The following is a 12,125-nucleotide window of genomic DNA, read 5'->3' on the forward strand; positions in this document are numbered from 1 at the left end:
AGTACTCTCTAACATATTACGTTTAATTATCTAGTAGCAAAAGTTAGGAAAAGAACTCATAATAGCTCCTACCTTACTGTTTTAACCTGCCATCTTTATCGTCCAATACCTCCCTGCACCCTGAAATAATGGAAATGGTACTCACCCATCTTATAGGTAATTGCTGGAAAAAAGCTACCCAAGTTCCTCTTGCTCTTCACCATCCTCACCCCCCATCTAACGTTTGGCCAATGAAGAAGCATCTGTGCACTTGGAGGGATTTTTGTCTCCAATCCTGTAAGAGTACCCAGTGTTAGATAGTGGAGTGAACACAATATAACCCAGTACTGGCACACTATAAAGGGATATGCTTTGTTCATATTTCATGTCTGATATTTACAACCACTTTAAAGATGTATTAAACCCTAAAAGTAAAACTCCCCTGTGAAATACCACCTGAATGGTGTTAAATGTTTTTCTTTTTTTCTTTTGTGCCCCCAGTCCTTACATTTTGATGACTCTTGGGAGCACATCCTGTGCACAAAAGTGAGGCCACAGGTGCTGTGCCTGGCCGGCACATATGTGGTGGAGCCTGTTGGTGCGGTCTGGCTAGAACACGTGCAGTAGAGATTGCTGGCTAAGATCTGGTGCTGTGCCTGTTTGGGTGAAATTCGAAGCACCCTACTGCATATATGCCGGCCGCACCCAATTGCAGAACGCCAACAGTCTCTACTGTGCATGCACTGGCCAGACAGCACCATCCAGCCCCACCACACGTGTGCCTGACAAGCACAATGATAAAGCAGTCAAAGGCAGCAGCACCTACTGCACATGTTCCACCTAGGAACAGCATTGGCTGCCAATCACAGAAATGTTTCTAAGATGGGTTACACTGCAGCCACGTGGGCCAGGAACGCCATTATGAAAAGTGATATTAAACATACAATGTTTATATATAAATAGAAGGGATACATGCAATTAAAGAGATCCGGAGGAGGTTCTGCCAGTAACAGGCTGTATCACTCCCCTCCAGCCTGTGTCTATGGGGTTTATATGCTGGGACTAACCGGGGCGGTGAAGCCTCCATCAGTCACCATCTTATATCCTGCCCCTGGTGTGTTTAGTAATACAAGGACATGGAAGAGGAGGGAGAGAGGGTCATTTACCACTGTGTACACACTCACGTGTGACTCTATAGTCACATGGGTTGCATAGATAGGTAAAAAGGAACAAATTAACAGCTTAGAAGGGAACTGAAACTGGTGTGTGCTCAGTAGATGTCAAAAGCTGGTCAACACAATCTTAGGCTGCAGTAGGGACACAGACAAGGAGGGAGAGACAGTGAACAGCAGGATCAACCAGGATTTTTTCAGTCCATAGAAAACAAATGAACACAACATAATATAGCATGTATTGACAGTTTTTGATGATTTTGGATTGACGACACCTTAAAGCTGGACACAATATTAACATGGGATGAAATTGGGGATTTTTTTTTATGAGGACAGACCCCTAAAATTGGTGATTGTCACCAGAAAATAGAGACATCTAGTCACCCTAGTTTAATATTGTCTTAACCATGAAATATTCTTAATTAACACATAACTAGATCATTTGCCGACCAGCCGCCATTGTTATATGGCAGCAGGTCGGCGCATTCCCACAAATCACCATAGGTGTACGTGGGCTCCTTTAAGGAGCTGTATGGCAGGGAACCACCTGCAATCGTGGGAATGAGAGCCAGAGCAATGTACACAGACAGATCCCTGTTCTGACAGGGGAGTTAGCGAGAGATCTGCTGTTCCTAGTGATCAGGAACAGCGATATCTCTCTTCTGAGACAGCCCAGCCCCCATACAGTTAAAAACACTCCCAGGGAACCCCTTGATCGCCCCCTAGTGTTAACCCTTTTCCTAACAGTGATATTTGTACAGTAATTGGTGGCTATTTTTAGCTCTGATCGCTGTATAAGTGTCAATGGTCCCAAAAAAAAGTGTTCAATCTGCCTGCCGCAATGTCGCAGTCCTGCTAATAAAAATAAAAAATAAATTGCAGATCATCGCCATTACAAGTAAAAAAAAATAATAATAAAAATGCCATAAATCTATTCCCCATTTTGTAAACGCTATAACTTTTGCGCAAACCAATCAATATAAGCTTAGTGCGTTTTTATTTATCAAAAATATGTAGAATACATATTGGCCTAAACTGATGAAGAACTTTTTTTTGTTTTGTTTTTTCAGATATTTATTATAGCAAAAAGTAAAAAATAGTATTTTTTTTCAAAATTGCCTTTTTTTTGTTTATAGCGCAAAAATTTAAAAACGCAGAGGTGATCAAATACCACCAAAAGAAATCTCCATTTGTGGAGAAAAGGGACATCAATTTTGTTTGGGTACAGCGTCGCACAACTGTGCAATTGTCAGTTAAAGCGACGCAGTGCTGTATCACAAAAAATGGCCTGGTCATTAAGGGGGGAATCTTCTGGTGTGTAAGTGGTTAATGGGTGTTCCATATGTCTAGAATTCCCTTTTAATAATGCAGAACATGATCGATGTCTAGATAGAGGATAACCAAGAAAAAGACCCATCAATGATTTCCTCTTTATAGAATATGAAGCGCATACTGGACGTTAAATGTCACGCAGTTTACACTTTTGATGTCTCCAATCAATCAGTCCTAATTACTTTGTAACCTAGCAAGTCTCTCTAAATGATGGTTCCAGCCCAGGGGGAACTGAACTATTCTGCTCAATATGTAACTGTACTTTGGCTGTTTTGTTCCTGTAATTGTCAAGCCGGCAGCTGGTCGCAAGCTGTAATTTTGCAGCTATTTTAGATGGACGCTGAGGCACAGAATGGTCATTTCAAACAAGAGTCACACCGCAATATTTAGGCACATTCTTTCCTTCTGTTGCTTTTCTCAAAATAGAAAATGTACTGTACTCATTCACAGAGGTTTGTACCCAGATTTCAAGGCACATGCATTTAGAATAGAACTATGATGTTTTAAAGGAGAACCTGTGAGGTCCCAGTTAAAGCTGAACTCCAGGCAGATATAAAAGGCACAAGTTAATAATTGTGAACATATCAATAAATATATATTGTAATATGCAAGGCTGCTGTTAGAAATTGCGGGGCCCCTTACAGTCTATCTAAAAAGGCCCCCTGCAGTGCAGCTGGAGGTAGGGGAGGAGAAGCCAGAAGCACTGCAGGGGAACTGGTTGAAAGAGCAATAAGGTAGGTAAGTGTCCCTCCAGTTTGACAGGTGCCTGCCCCCCCCTTTTGAACTGATGGGACCAGGGCCCAGTATATGAAAGCTGGCTGCACTACCTGGCCCCGGTAATATGGGAAGCCCAGGATCACCAGCCCACTGTTTGCAAAATTAAACAGTCTATATTGTCCACTAAAAACAAGCAAGTAAAGCAGCTTACTTCCACAACACAAATGCAAGACAGTCCATAATTCTGGTATAATCAACATGTTGGCTCACCACTGCTATACCAGTCACACATCAGGGCTTAAGGTTCCCCCCTACATCGAGGTGCTGCAAATGGCCACATGAGTCCAATTTCTCTGCTTTAAGGTAGTCCACACTTTCTCACAGCTGTAAACCACTTAATTCCACCACGGATAGGTGCTGATCCTTTTCAGGCCTGTCAGGAGTCGGACCAAAGCCCCTGTAATTAGGGTTTTGAGGCTCTTACCTACACAAACCCTCTCTGAACCTCTGAATTCTGGGTTCCAAATGAGGACTTACCAGTACAGAGAGCACTGTAAATCAGTTCTCTCCACTCCGAATGGACTACCCCAGAGTCCCTCACCCTTTCTTGGGTGAGGACCCCTGAGTACTAAAATGTGTTCCCACTGTTTAAAAGGACCAAAAGCCAAGCAGTGGGGAAATATATCTCCCATCCAGGACTCACCCATGGTGTGCTGTACAATTATATATAATATTATGCAAACAGTGTAATAACTGCATTTGATTTGGTATCAGCTTCTAGTGGTCTACTGTACAACTTACTGTTACTACGGGAAGCTGGGATAGCCTTTTTTTTTGCTCCATTGTTTCTAGTACATGTGCAGTGGCTGACCTGGAGTTTAAAATATTGGTTATTGCCAGATGAGGTAAACAGCAAAACTAGTGTTCTTGTCATAATTGGCCAAAAGCCCCCACATGGTGGGTCCCAAGCCACCATCTTTTTACTTTGGATATCAGGGGGCCAGCTATCTCTTCTTTCAATTGGCCCCCTAATGGTGCACAGTTGTGCATGCGCAGTGTGTTCTAGATTACTCTGAAGCCTCCTGGGATGCGTGATATCCCAGAATGCTTTGGAGCAGCTGGGAATGTCTTTCTCACCTCAATGACAAAGGCAGAAGAGCAGGCAGCACTCACCCGCAGAAGGCATCACTCCTTTCCCCCAAAAAAAGGAATCTGATTCTTTAAGAGGAGGCAGTATGAGCAATATTATTTAGAGAAGAAAAAGAGTGAAATTTCACTTTAATTTTACCTAGCATCAGTTTATTGCAATATCCTGTATAGCAGAGCTCTGACTGGGGGAGGGAAAATCAGCAAAAAGGAGCCAACAAAGGACATGCTGATAGGAGAAGGAGCAATAATGACAAAGAGATTTGCTAGTTAGTGTGCTGCTCCTCTTTCACTGTCCAGTCACCAGAATAAGGGTGAGATGAGATGTGAAAGTGAAACTATGCTGTGGGACAGCTCAAAGAGGTTTCAGTATTAATTATGAGGTAAAAGCATTGGTTGTATATCTAATTTTTTAAGTTACCTGCAATAAGCGTATCTAAATGTTTTAACATACTGACGGCTTACTTCTTTTCATTTTAGGTTATCTCTGGAAACCATGAAGATTCTACTTCTTATATGCACCTCTGTGCTTCTCTGCAATGCCCTGCCTTTTGAGCAGAGAGGATTCTGGGACTTTTCCATGGACGATGGGCTTACAATGATGAGAGATGAGGCAAATGAGGAAGGCTCAGGATTCAGTACTGCTACTCCCGGGAAAAAAGGACCCACACCTTTTCCACCTCTTATCCCTCCAATGGACCTCTGTCCCTTCGGATGTCAGTGCCACTTGCGTGTGGTCCAATGCTCAGATCTGGGTGAGTTCTCTTTAGCTGAGGATGTTGGAAAATGATAAGATGGGCAACCATAAGGGGGCTTTCACTTCTAAAAAATTGAGGGGTGTATGCTTTTAAGTGGAGACATATTCTTTGTACCCTGCCAATGCAGTGTTTCTGGGCCACACAGATTAAATTCTGGGGCCACCAGAGGATGCAGATCTGGTTGGCATTTATGGAAGAAAATAGACTGTGGACCAAAGAAAATAGAGTGTCTACACATGGGTAGGTGGTCAGGGTTAGATCCATTGTCAGTTTTTTTACTGATGTCTGTTTGGTCACAGATGCTGCTGCAACAGGAATACCAATGAATACCAATGAAGGTGCAGTCAACAATAAAAGTCTGCTTTAGCATTCCTCCATTGGAGATATTTTCTCTCTTTCCATGCATTTCAAGGGCAGGAAGTGAAGTGTAATCTTTGAAGCAGGACACAGCAGCTAGAAATAACCCAATAGGGTTAACAATCTAAAACTAAAAACAAAAAAAAAAGTTTTTGTTCTACATTCACTTTAAAAATATGTGGCTGTGAACGTCACCCTCCCTGCCTCGGAAGTGGCCCATTGCCAGGAAGTCTTCCCCTTTAGGTGGGAGGAGGAGGCTATTACATACTTGGGAATTAAGATAACTTCTAAACTAACGGACTTGTACGCAGCCAATTTCCAGGTGGCCATTGCAAGGGTTCAGTCCCATCTTAAGGATTGGATGGGACTTAATGTCTCTTGGTTTGGTCGCTCCGCACTAGTTAAAATGATCGTCCTGCCAAGGCTCCTTTATTTAATGCAAACTATCCCAATTCACCTCCCCCCCGTCTTCTTTGCCACCTATCGCAAGGTTTGCTCTGCGTTCATTTGGAGGGACTCGCCCCCTCGAATAAAATATTCTACGCTCACTCAGCGGAAGAGACTTGGGGGTATTGGTCTCCCAGATCTCCGACGATACTACTTAGCTAGCCACCTAACAAGACTGGTAGATTGGAGCATCCGCGATCCCGGGAAAACCTGGATAGCCTTAGAGTTTTCGGCTTCAGGGACCCCTTTGAACCAACTCCCCTGGCTTTCCCCCGAGCATTGGCCACAAGAACTTCGCTCGCACCCTTTAATTTTTCCCTCCCTCTCTGCTTTTAGACAGGCGTTAAAAGCCGGCTTACCTGCCTCGGTCCCGGGGCCGCTGACTCCCCTAAGGGGCAATCCGGCCTTCCCCCCGGGTGAGGCGCGTTCCTTCTTGATCCGGGAATGGCCCCACGACAATGTCTTGGCTCTCCACTTCTACTCTCGGGGTGCCCCCCTCTCATTTGATGCCCTGGTAGCTATCTTGAATTCATCCTCATTCCCTTTCTGGTCCTTTCGACAAATTCGCCACTTTCTAACGACCCATGCCGACCAGTCCTGCTGGTCCAGGCAGCTCACACAGTTCGAGTCCCTATGCCACCTGAAAACGACGCAGAGACACCTAATTTCTATTATATATGCGCTCTTATCCTCGAGTCTGTCTGCACCCCCGACTTCCGCGCAAATAGCCTGGAATAGAGACCTTGGCTCTCCCCTCTCGGCGGACCAATGGGAGGTGATACACGATTACGCTCACAGGTGCTCCCTAAACGTAGCGGTCCAGGAGAACGCTTACAAGATTGCCACTAGATGGTACCGAACGCCGGCGCGTCTCCATAAATTCTCTCCCTCCGTTCCCGACACATGTTGGAGATGTGGCGAGAGTGGAGGCACTATGCTACACATCTGGTGGTCCTGTGAGAGGTTGCAACCCTTCTGGAAGGAGGTCAGTGAGATCATTGCACAAGTTACAACATATAATTTGGATTATACGCCAGAACAATTCCTTCTACACCACTCTTCTTTGACAAGAAAAACATACTATAAATCGCTGGCCATGCACATGATAAACGCTGCTAGACTCTGTATCCCAATACTTTGGCGTTCAACTCGCGTTCCCACAATTGGTGAATGGCTTAGGAAGGTCTCCACCATTAGAGAAATGGAAGAACTAATACACACCTCACAAGACAGGATACACAAATTTTCCTTCACTTGGGCATGTTGGGTTCATTTCACGACCACTGGGCGATATCGGCAGCTGACGGTTTAGAGTGGATTTCTGCTTGGGGGCCCTGGGGGGGGGGGGGTGGGCTCTGCCGGATCTGGCTGACATGCAGCATCCTCCAGACCCCCTTTTCCTTTTCCTTGTTCTGTCTGTTTTCTTCCTTCTTTTCTCCCTTTTGTCTGTCCTGCCCCTCTTCCCTTTCCCATTTCGTCGGAATGTCTGACGTTTACCTATAGGTAGTAGGCCTCTTTTAGGCCCTACCCAGTTATCCCGGAGGGTACTCTATTGGAACCGGGTCCACTTGATTGACTCCCCCCTCTCATGGGCCGCACTTTGCCGCCTGGGGAGGGGGGAGGGAGGGGATACGGATTGAAGATCCTCCCTCCACATGCTAAGAGTTACATTCTCACGATTGTGTTGCCGGTTCAGTGTATTCAATGTAATATACATAAGCTGTACCCTGTGTATTTTTTTTGTTTATACATCCTGCTGATTGACCTGCTTTCTTTTGTTCAAACAACGATCTTTGTTACATGTTTTCTTTTTGAAAAATAATAAAATCTTTGTGGAAAAAAAAAAAAAAATATGTGGCTGGATTCACTCTAAGCCCTTGTACACACGGCTGGAAATTCCGACCACAAAATCCGTCTGATTTTTTCTGACGGATTTTGTCTGAAACTGGTGTTGAATACACACGGTCAGACAAAGTTGTCGCAAAATCCGATCGTTCAGAATGTGATGACGTTCGTTCATTCCGACGGGACTACTTTCAGCCTAGTAGCCAATAGCTTTGCTCTCGTACTTTGATCTGAGCAATGCATGGCACTTTGTCCGATTGGAATTCAGTACAAACGATTGGAAAAAGCAACTTGGACAGGACTTGAGTATGAATAACAGCGCGACTTGGAGCTACTTCAACACGACTTGGGGCGACTTACAACATGACTTTAAGTTGCCCCAGGCCAGGCGACTTTGGCTGTGGCCAATCAGAGAATAATCAGCTCTCGAGGAGGAACTCCATGCCAAATTTTAAATAAAAACCCGACATGGATTCACCCTCCAGGAGCATACCAGGCCCTTAGATCTGGTATGGACTTTAAGGGGAACCCCCTATGCCAAAAAAATGGCGTGGGGGTCCCCTCAAAATCCATACCAGACCCTTATCCGAGCACGCAGCCCAACTGGTCAGGAAAGGGGGTGGGGACAAGCGAGCGCCCCCCCCCCATCCTGAACCACACCAGGCCACATGCCCTCAACATGGGGGGTGCGTTCTTTGAGGAAGGGGAGCGCCCTGTAGCCCCCCACTCCAAAGCACCTTGTCCCCATGTTGATAAGGAAAAGGGCCTCTTCCCGACAACCCTGGCTGTTGGTTGTCGAGGTCTGCAGGCGGGGGGCTTATCGGAATCCCGGCCCCCTACCCTATGTGAATGAATACATCATACCCCTACCCATTCACTTGGGGGAAAAAAGTGTCAATAAAAAAAAACACAACACAGGTTTTTAAAGTAATTTATTAATCAGCTCGGAAGGGGGGGTCTTCTTCCGACTTCTCCGATCTGTTCGGCCTCTTCTCCCAGTGTCCGGCGTCGTCTCCCGCTCTCTTCTTCTTCTGCCGGCTCCTCCACTATCTTCTTCTAGTTCTTTTACTAGCGGAGGAGCCCGGTCTTCTCTGTCCTTTTTCCCTCTTCTCTCTTCTTTCTTTTTCCAATGTTGACATGGCGCTCTCTTCCGCTGTAATGGTTTATGCGACGTGCGTGGCAACTTATATAGGTATGGGGCATGGTCACCAGGTGATGTCACACCCCGCCCCTTATGACGGCAAGTCCCGGGGCACGCTGAGACTGTGACATTATAAGGGGCGGAGTCACAGTGTGACATCACCCGGTGACCACGCCCCATACATATATAAGTCGCCGCGCATGTCGCATAAGCCATTACAGCGGAAGAGAGCGGCATGTCAACATCGTAAGAAGAAAGAAGAAAGAAGAGAGAAGAGGGAAGAGGGACAGAGGAGACCAGGCTCCTCCGCTAGTAAAAGAGCTGGAAGAAGATAGCCGGCAGAAGAGCCGGAGAGCGGAAGACGACACCGGAGAGCGGGAGAAGAGGCCGGACACCAGGAGAAGAGGCAGAACAGAGCGGAGAAGTCGGAAGAAGACCATCCATGGCTGATTAATAAATTACTTTAAAAACCTGTGTTGTGTTTTTATTTATTGACACTTTTTTTCCCCAGGTGAATGGGTAGGGGTACGATGTACCCCATACTCATTCACATAGGGTGGGGGGCCGGGATCTGGGGGCCCCCTTATTAAAGGGGGCTCCCGGATTCTGATAAGCCCCCCACCCACAGACACCGACAACCAATGGCCAGGGTTGTCGGGAAGAGGCCCTTGTCCTCATCAACATGGCCCCCTTCCCCAAAGCACCCACCCCCCATGTTGAGGGCATGCGGCCTGGTACGGTTCAGGGGGGGGGGGAGCTCGCTCATCCCCACCCCCTTTCCTGACCGGCCGGGCTGCGTGCTTGGATAAGGGCCTGGTATGCTCCTGGAGGGGGAACCCATGCCGTTTTTTTATTTACATTTTTGTGTGGAGTACCCCCTTGAGAGCTGATTATTCTGTGAGAGAGGCGACATTGTCACTTCAATATAGATGGAGATCCGACTTGGAGGCAACTTCTATTGAAATCAATGGGTACAAAGTCGCCTAGAAGTCGAATTGAAGTAGTACAGGAACCTGTTTTAAAGTCGGAGCGACTGCTGTAGTGTACATTAAGATGGCTCCATTAACTAACATTGATTTTCTCAACAGCGCGACTTGGGGCGACCTGAAGTCAGATCCCAAGTTGCCCCTGTGTGAACGGGCTCTAAGGGAATTTGTAGATTCATGGAGATTTTTGCTATGAAGTTGGCAATGAACAGTAAATAGCAGGTGTTAAACCACTGACTTTTTCCACTGACGATTGCTCAGCAAACAGCATACACTGTAAAAATCATACACAGAGAGAATGTTTCTTCATTTTTTTTTTTAACCCACTTTTACATAAGACAGAATTTTTAAGGATGTTATGCTTTAAAAATGAGTCTTCGTTTAAAGTGTAAAAATTACTGCTGTTGTGAATGTCATCGGTGGCATTCTTTAGGTGCAAAATTCAGACACTGTTTTTTAAATGAATAGCAGAAAGCAACTAGGCAAGCCAAAACACAACAATATTATTTTAAATATATCCTAAGGGGTGCCTAGACAAGTCTTGTTGCTTTTGTGATGATATGCTTAAGTGTACTTATCATGATAAGACGTGATAAGATTGTACTGTATCTTATTAGGTTGGTGGGGAAAAAAATGATTACATTTTGTGATAATCATAACTGTCATCTTGGGAACCATTTATACTAAATGTGGGTCAGATGGGTGCCTGGAACCCTTCCATTGTAATACAGACCTGAACATGTCTTCTATCAATGCAATGAACGGAAGTGCTATTAACTTGGTTAGTAGTTGAATGGTAGCCCAAACATTGGTCTTGCACAAGGACTCTTTGGTGACTTCTTCCACCGTGGCCTTATCCTTTTGATGTCCCACCAGTAGAGGCAAGGGGAGCACCCATATTAAAGCAATGGTGGTTCAGTTGCTTGGAGAAACCTATAAAAATGTGTTTTACATAAGCCGCAGATCATGGGCAACCAACCTCCATCTTCCAAGAAGGGTTATTTACGCTTGTGAATGAGGCCAATTAGGTGGCTGTGATTTAAGGGGACCAGATGAGACAGTATCTTGTAAGAATTGTCTGGTTTAAAGTGGTTGTAAACCCTTACAACCAACTTTGACCTACAGGTAAGCCTAGATTAAGGTTTACCTGTAGGTCCCAGAAATATTTTTCCTAAACCCTCATGGTTTAGGAGATATTTGGCGAAAGACAGGCACCGCTGTTTACGGCGCATGCGCCGTAGACAGCTGCGCGCAGGCGCACTGAGTGTGCCGCGGTCAACGGCGATATGCCGCGAGTGGCGGCTCCTGTGCGCATGCGCGGGAGTGACGTCATCTCGACTTCGTCGAATGACAGCGGCGGAGCAGCGAGACCCACCGAGAAGATGGATGCGCCGGACTACAGGGGACAACGGTGACTTCGCTGGCTCCTGTGTCAGGTAAGAGACACATAATGGGCTACTATGCGATGCATAGTAGTCCATTATGCTTTACCTTTGCAGGGAATGAAAGAGGAAGTAAACCCATCAGGGTTTACTTCCTCTTTAAGTAATGAATATTAGGCAGTATCAGGGATTTTTTTCAGCTGGAACTTGGTGGAACCGAGTTCCGCCACCTCTGGCTCAGACCCTCTGCTCCCTGCCCACCACTATCACTTGTAAACACAGAAGTCTGACTTCTGTGTTTTCAAGTGACAGCTTGTTTCTCAGCAGCTCCCACAAATCTGGTCTCCTGAGTGTCTCCCACTGAGTGCAGGATGGGGACAAGGGAGATGTGGGTGCCTGGGGTGCAGTGCAGATGCTAACACCCCCACTGGATGATCTCTCTGCAAGTGAGAGAGGTGGAGCCATTTACAGTGTACGGGGAGTTCCTAGAGCCAGCTGGGAAGACGGGTGAAAGTGAAATGTGGATGGAGGACAGATGTAAACAGCTGTGGAAGAAGGCTGAACTCAGCACTTTGTATGCAGAGCACCCCTGAACCCAGCACTCGGTACATAATACACTCCTGGTATTTAATGCCCCTTTAAGACCCTCCCACTGTTAGTGAAATATGACCACAACCAGTGTTTGATGCTGTTTCAAGGCTGTGTGTGGGGGTCAAGGGAGTTTTGATGGGGTCATGGTTGAGTTCCTGCACCTATTTTCTGAGAAAAAAAACCCTGGACAGTATAATAATAAACGTAAAAAAATGTGAGGTCCCCTTAGGCTTACAGTGATCCTCACAATAGGGTGCTTTGCTGGTTGATAT

General features: G+C 45.9%; 1 protein-coding gene across 1 annotated transcript in view; it reads left to right on the forward strand.

Annotated features, from left to right (window-relative positions):
* BGN (biglycan) overlaps positions 1-12,125 on the forward strand; it is a 121,180-nt gene that overhangs the window by 56,127 nt on the left and 52,928 nt on the right. Inside the window, exon 2 of the mRNA XM_077478861.1 lies at positions 4,827-5,101. Coding sequence (XP_077334987.1) covers positions 4,843-5,101 — 259 coding nt within the window. The 5' untranslated portion in view covers positions 4,827-4,842. The remainder of the gene's footprint in view (positions 1-4,826; positions 5,102-12,125) is intronic.

This window comes from Lithobates pipiens, unplaced genomic scaffold (assembly GCF_037356315.1).
Source record: "Lithobates pipiens isolate NorthernLeopardFrog02 unplaced genomic scaffold, aLitPip1_a1.2 Scaffold_1, whole genome shotgun sequence".
Classification (NCBI taxonomy): domain Eukaryota; kingdom Metazoa; phylum Chordata; class Amphibia; order Anura; family Ranidae; genus Lithobates; species Lithobates pipiens.